Raw genomic sequence first — 15,566 nt, forward strand, 5'->3', positions numbered from 1 at the left:
CCTGACCTCATTATAGCCTTGGTCCAAACATGAACAAAAGAGTTGGACTCAAGAGGTGATGTGCAAGTGACTGTCCTTGAAATCAAGACCGTTTTTGACTGAGTATGGCATCAAGGACCCTTAGCAAAACTGGAGTCAATGGAAATCAGGGGGAAAACTCTCCATTGGTTGGAGTCATACCAAGTACAAAGGAAGATAGTTGTGGTTGTTGGAGGTCAGTCATCTCAGCCCTAGGATATTGCTGCAGGAGTTCCTCAGGGTAGTGTTATAGACCCAACCATCTTTAGCTGCTTCGTCAATGAACGTCCCTCCATCATTAGGTGAGAACTGTGATCTTTACTAATGATTGCAAAATGTTCAGCTGCATTTGTGGCTCCTCAGATACTGAAGCCCTCCGTGTTCATATTTATCAAGATCTGGACAACATTTAGGCTTAGGCTGATAAGTGGCAAGTAACATTCGAGCCACACAAATGGCAGGCAACTGTCTCCAACAAAGAGAATGTGACCATTGCCCCATGACATTCAATGGCATGACCATTAACGTCCTGAGAGTTACCATTGACCAGAAACTGAACTGGACCAGCTATATAAGTACTGTGGCTACAAGACCAGGTCAAAGGCCGTGAATTCTGCAGTAAGTAACTCACCTCCTGACTCCCCAAAGCCTGTCCACATCTACAAGGCACAAATCAGGATTGTGATGGAATACTGTCCACTTGCCTGGATGAGTGTTGCTCCATCAACACTCAAGAAGCTTGACACCATCCAAAACAAAGCAGCCTGCTTGATTTGCACCCCATCAACCTCCTTAAACATAATTCCTTCCACCACCGATGCACAGTGGCAGCAGTGTGTACCATCTACATGATGTACTGCAGCAACTCACCAAGGCTCCTTGGGCAGCAGCTTCCAAACTCGTGACTTCTATGAATTAGAAGGACAAGGGCAGCAGATACATGGGAACACCACCATCTGCAACTTCCCCTCCAAGCCACACACCATCCTGACTTGGCACTATATCGCCATTCCTTCACTGTTGCTGGTCAAAGTCCTATAATTCTCTTCCTAACAGCACTGTGGGTGTACCTACACCACATGGACTGCAGCAGTTCAAGAAGGCGGCTCACCACCACCTTCTCAAGGGCAATTAGGGATAGACAATAAATGCTACCCTAGACGGTGACACCTACATCCTATGAAAGAATATTAAAAAAAATCTTTGATCAAGCTTTTGATCATCTGCCTTAATATCTCCTTATATGGCTTAGCATCAAATTTTGTTTAATAATGCTCATGTGAAGCACCTTGTGATATTTAACCTTCAGAGTGATATATTATTTGAAATTGTTAAATAGGTTAAGTAGGCCAAAATGCAGCTTCACCAAAAGATGAAATATATTGGACAGCTGTCTTCTGACAAAGTACCTCACTCTTAGGCCCTATTGTATCTGCTGTTGCTGTTCCCATTGCAATATTTTGCATAACAGAGGTACGTTTATTGGGAGGCTCTTCCAACTACTTTGTCCTTCTGATTCATGGAGGCCAGGTAGGGGGCCTAAATTTTAGGGGCTGGAATTTTCTGCTGGTGGGATTTCTTGCCCACTGAAAAAGTCGGCGGAAAACACCCACTTGCCCCTGATGGCTGCCCTGCAGCAAGTTAATGTTATTTTTGCCCCTATCTCATGAGGAACTCCCATCTTAAGAGAGCTGCTGGCCATCTGGTTGGCAGGTAGCCTTCTGGTCTCAGCAGTGCCACTGGGAACAATGGCCACTGCTTCGATTACATTGAGTCCCACAGAAAAAAGTGCTGGGAGCCCACGATGGAGGGAATTTAGTTTGGAAGACAAGGAGATGAGGCCCCAGTGGAGTTGTGGTGAGGGAGTTGAGGGCTGGGCTGTCCTGACCTCCTCCCGCTGGCCTAAAAATTGCGGCATAACACCCTAAGCCCCCATAAAATTGGTCAGCTCAGTGGTAGGCGGCAGAACATATAGCGGCAAAATTTTACAGGCCCTCCACCTCCACAGTCATGATAGGGGACCGTAATATTGCTTAGAATCTGACAGCAGTTTAAGTATAGTGCACATCTCAGTTGGAAAATACTTACTAAAAAATTGCTATCAAACTTCAGAAATTTCAGTAACCCAATATCAGGGCCTTGCTGCAGCTAACCTTTTGGTTGCATTGCTCACATCTTATCCAGGAAATTCGTTGCAAATTGTCTTTTGCTTGGAATATAGCTGTGTAAACAAGTGGCAAAAGATTTCAGCACCTGAATTGCAGAAGTGGTGCAAATGTTCAATAAAATTTGCACGTAATGATGCCTTGCCATAAATCTGCTGTAAATCATTTTTGTGCAAAGTTCCTCAGGAAAAAATTGCACGAGTTTACTTTTATGCCATAATCACAATATGGCTTCTCTCCCAGCCTCCTTTTTTCTTTCTGTTTTCTTCTTTTTCGTTATATCACTCTCTCTCCTGTCACTTCTACTTCTCACCCTCCACATTTATGTTCTCATTTTTTTTTCTTTTGCCTTTAGTTTTGATCATAAATTTGATTTATTTCTGTATCACGGTATTTTTGTCTCAGTATATCTGAATTTTACTTTTGGAGAACATGATATTTTTGATATATTCATCATGAAATAGGACATTTCTTACGAGGCTAGCATTTATTGCTCATCCCTAATTACCCTGAAATATGGTGGCCAGACTTTTGAACTGCTGCAGTCCATGTGGTTCACACATGCAAAATGGGTGGCCAGTCTGATCACATAATTTTCCCACCAAGCAGGTTAGATTAAAATGACCCAACATATCAACATTGATATGTAAGAACATAAGAAATAAGAACTGGAAAAGGCCATTGGGTCCTTCAAGCCTGCTCTGCCATTCATTAAGGGTCATGAGTCTTTGGACTGTCTTCCCCAGAGAGCAGTGGAAACAGGGTCATTGAATATTTTTAAGGCTGAGTTAGATAGATTCTTGATTGACAAGGAAGTCAAAGGGTATCCGGGATAGGAAGGTAAGTCAGGTTGAGGCCACAATCTGATCAGACATGATCTTATTGAATGGCAGAGCAGGCTCAAGTGGCTAAATTGCCTACTCCTGTACCTAATTCATATGTTCGTATATTCATTAAGATTGTAGAAACATAGAAAATAGGAGCAGGAGTGGCCATTCAGGCCTTTGAGCCTGCTCCACCATTCAATATGATTATGGCTGATCCTCTATCTTAACATCTTCTCATACCCCTTGATGCCTTTAGAGTACAGAAATCTATTTCCTTCTTAAGTATATTCTGTGACTTTTCCTCCACAGCCTTCTGTGGTAGAGAATTCCATAGGTTCTCCAACCTCTGAACGAAGAATCTTCTCCTCATCTCAGCCCTAAATGATCTACCCCATAGCCTGAGACTGTGACCCCTTGTTCCACACCCCCCCCAGCCAGCGGAAATATCATGGCTGATCTTCTAACTCAACTCCATCTTCCCGCAGTATCTGCATATCCCTTAATTTCCTTAGTACTCAAAAATCTAATATAACACAAGGTCAAGATTCACAAAGTTTTTTTTTAATCGAGGTAAAAATACGCATTCTTAAGCATATAGCACCTGACAGATATATTGAATAAATGAGTCATTGGATTTAATGAAAAGAAGATTAATTTACTTTTTCCATTGTTTTCTTAGTCATAAATATATTCGAATAGAATTATAGATTCACAGAATTACATATAAGTAACAAGTCATTTTCCTTTCAGAGACTGTTCCTTTAGTTAAGGTGACTGAAGGTTTTACAACATTCATCAATCAAAGATGCTGGAAATCCATATTAATTCTCTAATACTTTTGGTGACCTATTTCCAGATTGTTCTGAACATTTATATTCTGCCGTTACAGATTCTTGGTTACTTTGACTATGCTTTTACTGCCATCTTTACTGTTGAAATCCTGTTCAAGGTAATACGCTGTTTGCTTCTCCTGCCTTAATGAAATCTTGTGTAAAATAAAATGTTTAAATTATTTGCTTACTTTACAGATCCTAGGCTATGCAGATTATGTCTTCACTAGTATGTTTACATTTGAAATCGTATTAAAGGTAACAAAGGTTCAAGATTGTCATGTGTGATAACTGATGGATTTATCTCTTCTCTGGAATCAAAATCACATAATAGGTGACAGCATGATACACCTATTCTGGGCCATGTTTTTGCACTGAATGACACACCTAATCCACTACTATGAACTCTAACATTGGCCAGTTTAAATCATTGGCTGGTGTAAATCATGTAGTTGTGATTTTTTCAACCTGTATACTTTAATAGAAGTCTGCGAACTGAAGGCAAATAATCAAGGTAATAATGCATGTCATTTTCTAAACTCTCTTTCTCAAGCACATTAACTCATTTAATTGCACAGCAAATCAGATCAGAACTTTTATTCAATTAGAGGTCTCAAGAAAAAAAATGGAGAATCCATCTTGGGTCAACCATTCAACTTTCTGTCTTTGATTTGTTGTTTCTATAAAAATGTAAAAATAATTCAATAAAATATCAGGAAAATAAAATGTTTTAACCTTCACCCAAGAGAATGAGGATGAAGATATCAAACTCGGGGAGAGAGACGGTGAGGTTTTTAAGCAAATTGATATAGGGAGTGACAAGGTATTGGAGGTGTTGGCAGGCTTAAAAGTGGACAAATCTCCAAGTCCAGATAATTTGTGTCCCAGACTGCTGAGAGAGACAAGGGAGGGGATCGCAGGGTTTGCACCCAAATTTTTAGTTCCTCTCTGGCCACGGGGGAGGTGCCAGTGGACTGGAGAACAGCTAATGTGGTTCCGCTATTTAAGAAGGGTTGTAGAGATAAGCCGTGGAACAACAGGTCAGTGAGTCTCACGTCAGTGTTAGGGAAACTATTGGAGAACGTTCTGTAGGAGAGTATCTATCTCCACTTGAAGAGGCAAGGTTTGATCAGGGATAGTCAACATGGCTTTGTCAGAGGGAGGTCATGCCTAACAAATTTGTTTGAATTTTTTGAGGAGGTGAGCAGGTGTGTAGATGAGGGTGGTGCAGTTGATGTGGTTTATATGGATTTCAGCAAATCCTTTGACAAGGTCCCACATGGGAGGCTTACAAAGAAGGCAAAGGCACATGGGATACAGGGTAATTTGATAAGGTGGATTCAAAATTGGCTTAGTTGTAGGAGACAGAGGGTGATGACAGAAGGATGCTTTAGTGACTGGAAGCCAGTGTCCAGTGGCGTACCACAGGGATCTGTACTCGGTCCCCTATTATTTGTCATTTATATAAACGACATAGATGACTATGTGGGGGGTATGTTTAGTAAGTTTGCGGATGGCACAAAGATTGGCTGGGTGGTTAACAGTGAGGGAGAGTGTCTTGGGCTACAGGAAGATATAGACGGGATGGTCAAATGGGCAGATAAGTGGCAGATGGAACTTAACCCTGAAAAGTGTGAGGTGATACACTTTGGCAGGATTAATTTGACAAGGAAGTATTCAATGAATGACATGACACTAGGAAGTTCTGAGGAACAAAGGGACCTTGGCGTGTGTGTCCATAAATCTCTGAAAGCAGAGGGGCATGTTAGTGGGGTGGTGAAAAAGGCATATGGGACACTTGCCTTTATCAATCGAAGCATAGATTACAAAAGCAGGGAGGTCATGTTGAAGTTGTATAGAACCTTGGTGAGGCCACAGCTGGAGTACTGTGTGCAGTTCTAGTCGCCACATTATAGAAAGGATGTGATTGCACTGGAGTGGGTGTAGAGGAGATTCACCAGGATGTTGACTGGGATGAAACATTTAAGTTATGAAGAGAGGTTGGACAGACTTGGGTTGTTTTCGTTGGAGCAGAGAAGACTGAGGGGTGACCTGATCGAGGTGTACAAGATAATGAGCATGGACAGGGTGGATAGGGAGCAGCGGTTCCCCTTAGTTGAAGGGTCAGTCACGAGGGGACGTAAGTTCAAGGTGAGGGGCAGGAGGTTTAGGGGGGATGTAAGGAAAAAATTTTTTACCCAGAGGGTGGTGACAGTCTGGAATGCGCTGCCTGGGAGGGTGGTGGAGGCGGGTTGCCTCACATCCTTTAAAAAGTACCTGGATGAGAACTTGACACGTCATAAGATTTAAGGCTGTGGGCCAAGTGCTGGTAAATGGGATTAGGTAGGTAGGTGAGGTGTTTTTCATGTGTCGGTGCAGACTCGATGGGCCGAAGGACCTCTTCTGCACTGTGACTCTGTGATTCTGATTCTTAATAGAATTTATTCTTGTATTAATTCCATTTACTGCCATGATGCTGCCCATTATATCAGTATTTGCTGCATGTACCAGTTTAATGCAAGTTACTACTTTGAGAGCATAGAGAAAGCACAGTCCTGAGTTATACTCCCCTTCTTGCAGTCATACTATCTCTAGAGCAGGCTTAGAGCTCTGTTTCTATGGGCAGAATTTTCTAGTTAGCATGCGGGGGCGGGCCCGATACGCTGACATGTAAAATGACACGTGATGACGTCGGGCGTGCATTCCGACGTTACCACGCGCCATCACAATATTTCAGAAGACAGGCGTGCTATGAGTTCTGAGGCGCGCCCACCATTAATTGCTGGACCAGTTAAGGCCCTTGAGGCAACAGTTGAAGACGATTTTTTGCAGCCCGTTTGATTTTCTGTGCGTCGCATGGGTGCAACGAGCAGGCGGGTAGGCCACATTTTTAAAAACCTCATCCACAGGCAGGATAAGCGGAGTAAGTGGGTTCGCTAATGCGAATAAATATAACTTTAATTTATTACTTACTGCTACTTGCTTGTGTGAACAAGACAACTTCATTTCGCTTCAAGTTGCTTTGACAGAAAGAACAGGCTTCAGTTCAGGACTCTGGAGGAAGCAGAACACTTGGGGCCTTCCAGGTATCAGACAGCCTTCACTTACCCTGGGAATGTGGATTGTGCTTTCCGTTGGGGGCACCTCCTATGAGAAGGGAGGGCCAGAAGGGAGAGGAGGCCAGGAGCCCATATTCAGCCTCCCGGGGAGCCATCTGTGGGAGGATAGGCGCCAGCACAAGGGGCGCAGGGCCAACAGTAAGTCCAAGGCGGAAGGGGCTGCAGAAGACAACACCATTCTGCTGCCAGGGTTTACATACAGCGATGCAGCTACCTCAATATGTCTGAGGTGCAGTGCTGAAGGAGGCTACGTCACTTGAGGGGGACAGTGACCTCCATCTGTCAGATGATCGGCCCTGAGATCAGCTCCAACTGTGTGGGTAGGCACCCCGTGCCAGTGGCGCTGAAGGTCACGGTTGCCCTCAACTTCTGTGCCTCCGGTTCTTTCTAGGATTCGGTGAGTGATCTTTGTGGAGTCTCCCAACCAGCTGTCCAAGCTGTATCAAGTTGGTGGCAGACGCTCTGTTCAGGCGGGCATTGACTTTCATTCACTACCACTCGGATGAGGCCAGCCAGGCAGAGCAAGCCAGAGGCTTTGCCGCAATTGCTGGGTTCCCCCGCGTCCAGGGTGCAATCTATTGCACGCATATGGCTGTCAAGGCGCCAGTGGGTGAGCCGGGAGCTTTAGTTAACAGGAAGGGCTTCCACTCCATGAAGGTGCAGATAATGTGTGACCATACAATACAGATTCTGCAAGTCTGTGCAAGGTATCCAGGCAGCTCCCATGACGCATACATCCTGAGACACTCCCAAGTGCCGAAGCTCTTCAGAGTTCCAGCCCGGCTGGATGGATGACTGCTGGGTGACAAGAGCTATCCTCTCAAAGGGTGGCTCATGACGCCTCTCTGACATCCAAGAACAGAGGCTGAGCAGCGATTCATTAGGAGCCATGCCTCCACAAGGGCCATGGTAGCGAGAACCATTGGTCTTCTCAAGATGCACTTCCAATGCCTGGACTGTTCAGGGGGCACACTCCAAAACCCCCCAGATTGTATGTCACTGATAGTGGTTGCAGGCTGCGCTCTCCACAACCTGGCGCTGGAAAGGGGGGACTCAGTGGAGGAAGAAGATGTAGACACAGATGCTTTGGCTGCAGACGATGAGTCCAGTAGTGAGTCTGAGCATGAGCACGCTCAGGAGAACGCTGAGGGGATAGATGCTGACCCGGGCACCCTCCAGGGAGGCAGGAACACCTGGGAGGCTTTGATCCAACACTCCTTCAGTGAGCCTACCAAAGATGAGTCACCAACACATGTCAGGGCTGCAGGCTCCATACTCGATACCTGAGAGCAACATTTACCTGGTCAGCAACATTAACTATGTGCCATTTCAATAAAGCTCAATGACAAACAAGTCACTCATAACATCATTAGTTCTCCTTTACCTGCAGAACCAATGAAGCACCCAGAGGTTTGTTGAGAACCAAAACATTTAATGATTGGCAACTTGGCATACAGAAATCAAAGTACATTAAAAGGTGTTGAACAGCACACCTACTTAAAAGTAACTTAAAATTGGGGCAAAAAAAACTACAAGTGATTAGCCCATGTTGTGCCTACGGTGATTTACACTTAAGCTTGCGGGTGCTTTGTGTAGGTGCTCCCCCTCGCTGGCACTGGCATTGAAGACAACCTGCTCACTTTGCTGTCCTGTTGCCTTGATGGCCTTGGCGGGCGTTCTGTGGCTCGTGGAGCCTGTGCTGGCCCCGACTGAGAGAGAGCGGCCAGTGACACAGCTGGCATCTCCCAGTCGCTGCAGCCTCGTCAGATGGTATGGTCACTGGCAGAGGGGCGGAGGAGCTGCTGCCATCATCTGTAGCGCCCTGCAAGGAGCCCATAGAGACGACAGGCAGTTCATGCGCCAAAATGAGGTCGCTTTGGACCTCCCTGCTCACCATTGATGGATGGGCACCTAGCTGGGATACTGAGTGCCCAATCCATCTCCCACACTGACACAGACCACCTGAGGTCATTGCCACTGTGAGGGTTTGCAGGTCCCCAGGAAGGCCTGAAACAAAAACAAAAATATTTGGAAAAACTCAGCAGGTCTGACAGCATCTGTGGAGAGGAACACAGTTAACGTTTTGAGTCCGTTTGACTCTTCTTCAGAACTAAAGAAATATAGAAATGTGGTGAAATATAAGCTGGTAGAGGGGGATGGGACAAGTAGAGCTGGCTAGAGGGCCAGTGAAAGGTGGAGGCAAAGGAGAGATTGCCAAAGATGTTGTAGACAAAAGGACAAAGGGGTGTTGATGGTGGTGATATTATCTAAGGAATGTGCTAATAGTGACATTAAAGGTAGAAAGCAGGACAAACAAGTGGCAGATTGCCCTAGTGGGGGTGGGGTCGGGGGAAGGGATCGAAATGGGCTAAAAGGTGGAGATAAAACGATAGATTTAAAAATAGGTGGGAAAATAAAAATATACTTAAAAAACCAGGAAGGCCTGATTGTTCTCCTGGAGGAGCCTCTCCATGAGAGTCACCACTCTCTCCATGGAGGAGGCAGTGCGCTTGGCCATGAGGTTCATCGCATCGCTCATGCACCGCATGGACTCCTCCATCATGGAGACCATGGCACGCATTCCCTCATGTTTCTCTCCCGCACACACTGCTGGACTTCCAGCATCTGCTGCCTCAGGGACGACTCCAGAGGCGCATCACCAGCCACAGAATGAGCATGTTTCTGGTTCCTAGCATTCCTCCGACTGCTGGCGCTCTGGGCACTCTCTGCCTCTGCTTGCACCTTAAGCGAGTGTGAAGTGCCCTCACCACTGTGCACCGAGCTGACGCCTTGCCACCCCCACTTGAGGAAAACCTTGCAGGGCTCATCTGATTTGTGACCCTGGAGCCACCATACACTCATTCTAAGCAGCCAGGGCTGACCACCCCCCCCCCCCCCCCCACCCACCCTGCCCAGATGCTGCCTCCATCACATTTGCCACTCACCCTCTAAGACATTCCAAACCCACGACCGCTACTGCCTAGAAGGACAAGGGCAACAGACAGATCGGAACACCACCACCTGGAAGCTCCCCTCGAAGTCACTCAGCAACCTGACTTGGAAATGTTTCGCCACTCCTCCACTGTCGCTAGGTCAAAATCCTGGAATTTACCCTCAAACAGCATTGTGGGTGTTCCTGCACCACATGCAGTGGATCCAGAAGGCAGCTCACCACCACATTCTCACGGGAACTAGGGATGGGCAATAAATGCTGGCCCACTCAGCAAAGACCACATCGCGTGAATGAAAGAATACAAAAACAAACTTCTGAGTTGGGTGGGGGGTGGGTGGTGGTGGGGAACCCTAACTGTTGTGCTAAGTGATCCATGCCAACACGGTACTCACCCTTTCTGAACGCTAGGAGGTCATTAAACCGCTTGCGGCACTGCACCCAGGTGCGTCTCATCACATCGTGGGAGCTGACCCATTCTGCCACCTCCTCCCAGGTTAGGTGGGGTGGCCTCCTCCTCCTGTCCCTTGGCACCAGGATCTCGCGGCGTGCTGCCACCTCTTCGAGGAGGGCAGCGGGGCACTCATCCGAGAACCTCGGGGCTCACTGCCCTGCTGACCTGCCCTCCCGCCTGGCATGCTCTCTGAGGACATTATCCATCATACTCCTGAACAGCATCAATGGCAGCCTTAGGACGGCTGCCTGTGCTGTTTTTAAATAGGCCGCCGGGTCCCCGTTGGACCCGGCAGTCAGTGGCCTCCTGCTGCTGCCCGCCCCTACCCGCTGATCTCAGGAGCCTTGATTTACACTGGGCAGGCCTTAATTGGCCTGCCCACGTAAAATGGTGGTGTGGAACTGATTGCGGGTGGCGATCGTTTCCATACCCGCCTGCGCCCGCTTGTGTCCAGCCTGCCCGCCATAAGAAGAATCTTGGCCTATGTGTTTGAATGCGTGTAGAGGGCTTCAATTACTAATGCTAATGATTTTTGACATTTAATTTGGCAATTTAAGAGCTTTCAACTCTTTTTGGACGGTAGAAACTGACAGGTGGTCAAGTATACAATATGGGCACATTTGAACTTAAAATTTTAAAAATTAACTTTTCACTGGGAGCATCTATGCTATTTGAAGCTGAGATCATGCTTTCTTCTTAGCTGATCTCACACTGTTTCTGGTAACCATCTGGATATAATTTGATATTAACTGAAATTATACCTCAGATCCTGTGTTGCCATAAGGAAACCAATTCATATTCATGCAAGATCTGCAATGTATCTGGATAATTTCCATTGTTATTGATCAGGTAGTAACATTAAACTCGTGTAAAATATGCAAATAAACTTGCAGAGGTCATCCTGACAACTCAAACTTCATACAGGAAGAGTTGTATGCGTCCAAATGTTCAACTAATATTTAAAAAATGGAGAAAAATTGGAGCTGCAGTCTTTTATATTGTTCAGATGATTAAGTGATTAACTGTTGTGCGATTAAATGGGGGATGCTGTATGCAACTAACACCAACTCACAGATGCATGGTAAAGGTATCTATATGCCTCTCTATCAGTTTCCATTAAGTAGTCATTACGGCACAGAAGGAGGTAATTTCGCATGCTCTCTGGAGCAATCCAGTTCAATCAGCCCCATTCCCTAGATCTATCCCAGTAGCTCAATAAGTTTATTGTGCTCAAATGCACATCCACTTTTTTTAAAAATCATTCATCATTTCTGTTTCCACCACCCTTGCAGGCAACAAGTTCCAAGTTATTGCCATTCACTGTGTAAAGAAGTTCTTCCTCACATCCCCCTGCAACTCTTGCCCAAAACCTTAAATCTGTGCCCCATAGTCCTTGTACAATTATCAAATGGGAACAGCTTTTCTTTATTTACCTTATCTAAACCTGTCATAATGTTGTGCACCTCTATCAAATTTCCCCTCAATCTCTTTTACTCCAAGAAGAACAACCTCAGCTTCTCCAAACCGACCTTGTAGCAAAGATCCTTCATTCCTGGAATCATTCAGGTAAATCTTCTCTGCATCCTCTCAAGAACCCTCACATCTTTCCTAAAGTGTGGCAACCAGAATTGGACACAATACTCTAGTTGTGACCTAACCAAAGCTTTATAAATAGACTCATAGACATTTACAGCACAGAAAGAGGCCATTCGGCTCATCGTGTTCACATCAGTCAACCAAGATCTGACTACACTAATCCCATGTGAATATCTAAATACCTAAATGTTATGAGAGTTTCTGACTCAGCCATCCTTTCAGACATTAAGGCCTGGACTCCCACCACCTTCTGGGTGAAAACATTTCTACTCAACTCCCCTCTTTGCCTTCTACCTCTTACCTTAAATCTATGCCTCCTGGTTATTGACCCCTAATTACTAATGGAAAAAGTGCCTTCCTATGCCCCTCATAATTTTATACACCTCTATCAGGTCCCCTCTCAACCTTCATTGCTCCAAGGAAAACAACCCCAGCCTATCCAATCTTTCCTCATAGCTCCGACTCTCCAGCCTGGGCAGCATCCTGGTAAACCTCCTTTGCACCCTCTCCAGTGAAATCACATCTTTCCTATAATGTGACCAGATCTGCACACAGTAATCCAGTTGTGGTCTAACCAATGTTTTATACAGTTCCAGCATAACCTCCCTGCTCTTGTATTCTATGCCTTGCCTAATAAAGACATGTAGCCCATATGCCTTCTTAACCACTTTATCTACCTGCCCTGCTACTTTCAGGGATCTCTGTATATGCACACCAAGGTCCCTCTGATCTGCAGTACTTTCCAGGGGCCTACCATTCATAGTGTAATTCCTTGCCTTGTTAGCCCTCTCCAAGTGCATTACCTCACACTTCTCCAGGTTGAACTCCATTTGCCATTGCCCTGCCCATCTGACTAGTCTATTGATATTATCCTGCAGTTTACGGCTATCCTCCTTACTATTTATCACCCTACCAATTATTGTGTCATCTGTGAACTTCTTGATCACACCCTCTACATTTAAGTCCAAATCACATGTACACCACAAACAGCAAGGCCCCAGCACAGAGCCCTGTGGAACTCCACTGTAAACAGACTTCCAGTCATAGAAACGTCCCTCTACCATCACCCTTTGCTTCCTGCCTGTCAGCCAATTTTGGATCCAACGTGCCACGTTGCCTTGGATCCAATGGGCTCTTACTTTCTAGACCAGTCTGCCATGAGACACCTTATCAAAAGCCTTGCTAAAGTCCATGTAGACCACTTCAAATGCATTATCCTCATCAACACTTCTGGTTACCTCCAAAAAAGTTCAATCAAATTTGTCAAACTTGACCTTCCCTTAACAAATCCATGCTGACTATCCCTGATTAATCTATGTTTCTCCAAGAGCAGATATATTCTGTCCCTCAGAATTCCTTCTAGTAACTACCCCACCACCGAGGTTAGACTGACTAGCCTGTAATTTCCTGCTCTATCCCTTCCTCCCCTTTTTAATAATGGAACAGTGTTAGCAGTCCTCCAGTCCTCTGGCACCTCACCTGTGGCCAGAGAGGATTGAAAATTACTGCCAGGGCCCCTGACATCTTTTCCCTTGCCTCCCTCAGCAGCCTGGGATACATCTCATCTGGGCCTGCAGATGTATCCACTTTTAAGGCTGCTAAAGTCGCTAGTACTTCCTCTATCTCTATGTTAATTTCCTCTAATATATCACAGTCCTCTACCCTGACATCTATACCTGCGACGTCCTTCTCCTTTGTGAAGACCAACGCAAAGTATTCATTGAGGACCGTATCCACATCTTCTGGGTCTACACACAGATTACCTCTATGGTCCCTAATTGGCTCTACTCATTCCCTAGTTATTCTCTTGCTCTTTATATATTTAAAAAACCCCTTTGGGTTTTCCTGAACATTAAATGTTCAGCATAACTCCCCTGCTTTTGTACTCAATTTATGATGCGCTCTATTTATGAATACCAATATTATATAAGCTTTTATATTACTCCCTCAATATCTCGTACCGCCTTTAAAGACCTATGCACATGAACCCTCAAGTCCATCTGTTCCATTTCAAACTGTTCCATTTAGTCTATGTTGTTTCTCCCCATCCTTTCTTCTAAAAGGCAGGAAAAGGGATTTCCTCACACTTCTCTGTGTAAATTCCATCTGCTGCTTATCTGCCTATTCTGCTAACCTATCTATGTCTTGTTGAAATCAGTTGGTATCATCCTCACTCCTCCAAGTTTGATATTATTGGCAAATAATGAAACATTGCTCTTTATTTCAATATCTAAGCTATTTATATATATCACAAAATGCAAGTGGTCCTAGCACTGACCCTTCGGGAACACCACTGTCTACCATCCTCCAGTCTAAGCAACCATTTACCAAGCCTCGTTTTCTGTTCTTAAGCCAACTTTTTATCATATCTAACACTGAACCTCCTATTCCATGAGCCTCAGTTTTGTTAGTAAGCCTTTTCTGTGGTACTTTGTCAAAGCCTTTCTTTAAATCCATATAGACAACAGTCATTGCTGTCCCTCCATCAACATTTTGTTTTACTTCATCAAAAAATTCAGTTAGAGTAGTCAGATATGATACTAAGATTTCACTGAAATACCTAATGTATTTGGTTACACGCAGGTAAGCAAAAAAAATTATTAAACCAAATGTTTATAACATAAAATTCATATAAAATTGAAGAAAAATACTTCTGAAAATCAATTGTACTGTTGACACAAATTCCATCTACTAAATAGGTTCACAAACAGAAAAGGGATCAAACCTGATCCTGTATTTCATTCATCTACTCACTGGGTAAACTTGAAGACCAACCTCTTCATTGCCCTTTAATGTTTTAATAATTTGTTCCAAATTTCTTACCCAAATGTGTGCACAATGCTGTCAACTGCAGATTTAATAAAGTCTTTCATAACTGAGGATATTGAACATTTTTAAACAAAATTAATGAATGCTTAACAAAGTGGTTATGTTTCCCAAATTTTCGCAATGCCACTTCCCCCTTTAAATATGTAGGGAAACAGAGTGACACTTTTTTCTGTTATTTCTCCATAATAAGCATTTTTAACTTTTCTTGTGTGAGCATGATGGTTTTACTTAAGTATGGTGATTTTCTCCAGCATGGCCAGGCTACAAAGATTACAGTGCTAAAGTGTTGATATTCTGCTTTCAGTACTTTTTTATGTCAACAATTTACAACAAAGCAACTAACACTACAAGAGGATGGTACCACAGATGCTGGAAATCTGAAACAAAAATTGAAAATGCCAGAGCGGTGACCTATCATACCTAAAATGTTAAATCTATTTCTCTCACCACAGATGCTGCCAGACCTCCTGAGTATTTCTAGCATCTTCCATTTTTATATTAACACTGCAAAGTTTATTGCAAATGCAGCTAAGGCATTTAACCATTTTCCTTCATGAAGTCTCCACATCTGCACTAATAAAGCCAAAGGCTCATTGCAGGTTTGAGAAAATTTCACAAACCTTGGCTTGGAAATGATCCATGCCTCCTCCTATTTAACAGAAGAAAAATGTTACTGACAAATGGTTACTTTAAATGTATCTGAAAATAAATGTAAAGTCTAACGTGTTCTTATGATAGGGAAAAATGTATACATTTGTATATAACTACAGAATATAAT

The 15,566-nt window shown here is 44.3% G+C and overlaps 1 protein-coding gene across 1 annotated transcript in view; it reads left to right on the forward strand.

The window, feature by feature from the left end:
• The window catches only part of LOC121280566 (voltage-dependent L-type calcium channel subunit alpha-1D-like), a 676,393-nt gene that overhangs the window by 365,428 nt on the left and 295,399 nt on the right, over positions 1-15,566 (forward strand). The window contains exon 21 of the mRNA XM_041192702.1: positions 4,039-4,098. Coding sequence (XP_041048636.1) covers positions 4,039-4,098 — 60 coding nt within the window. The remainder of the gene's footprint in view (positions 1-4,038; positions 4,099-15,566) is intronic.

This window comes from Carcharodon carcharias, chromosome 7, assembly GCF_017639515.1.
Source record: "Carcharodon carcharias isolate sCarCar2 chromosome 7, sCarCar2.pri, whole genome shotgun sequence".
Lineage (NCBI taxonomy): Eukaryota > Metazoa > Chordata > Chondrichthyes > Lamniformes > Lamnidae > Carcharodon > Carcharodon carcharias.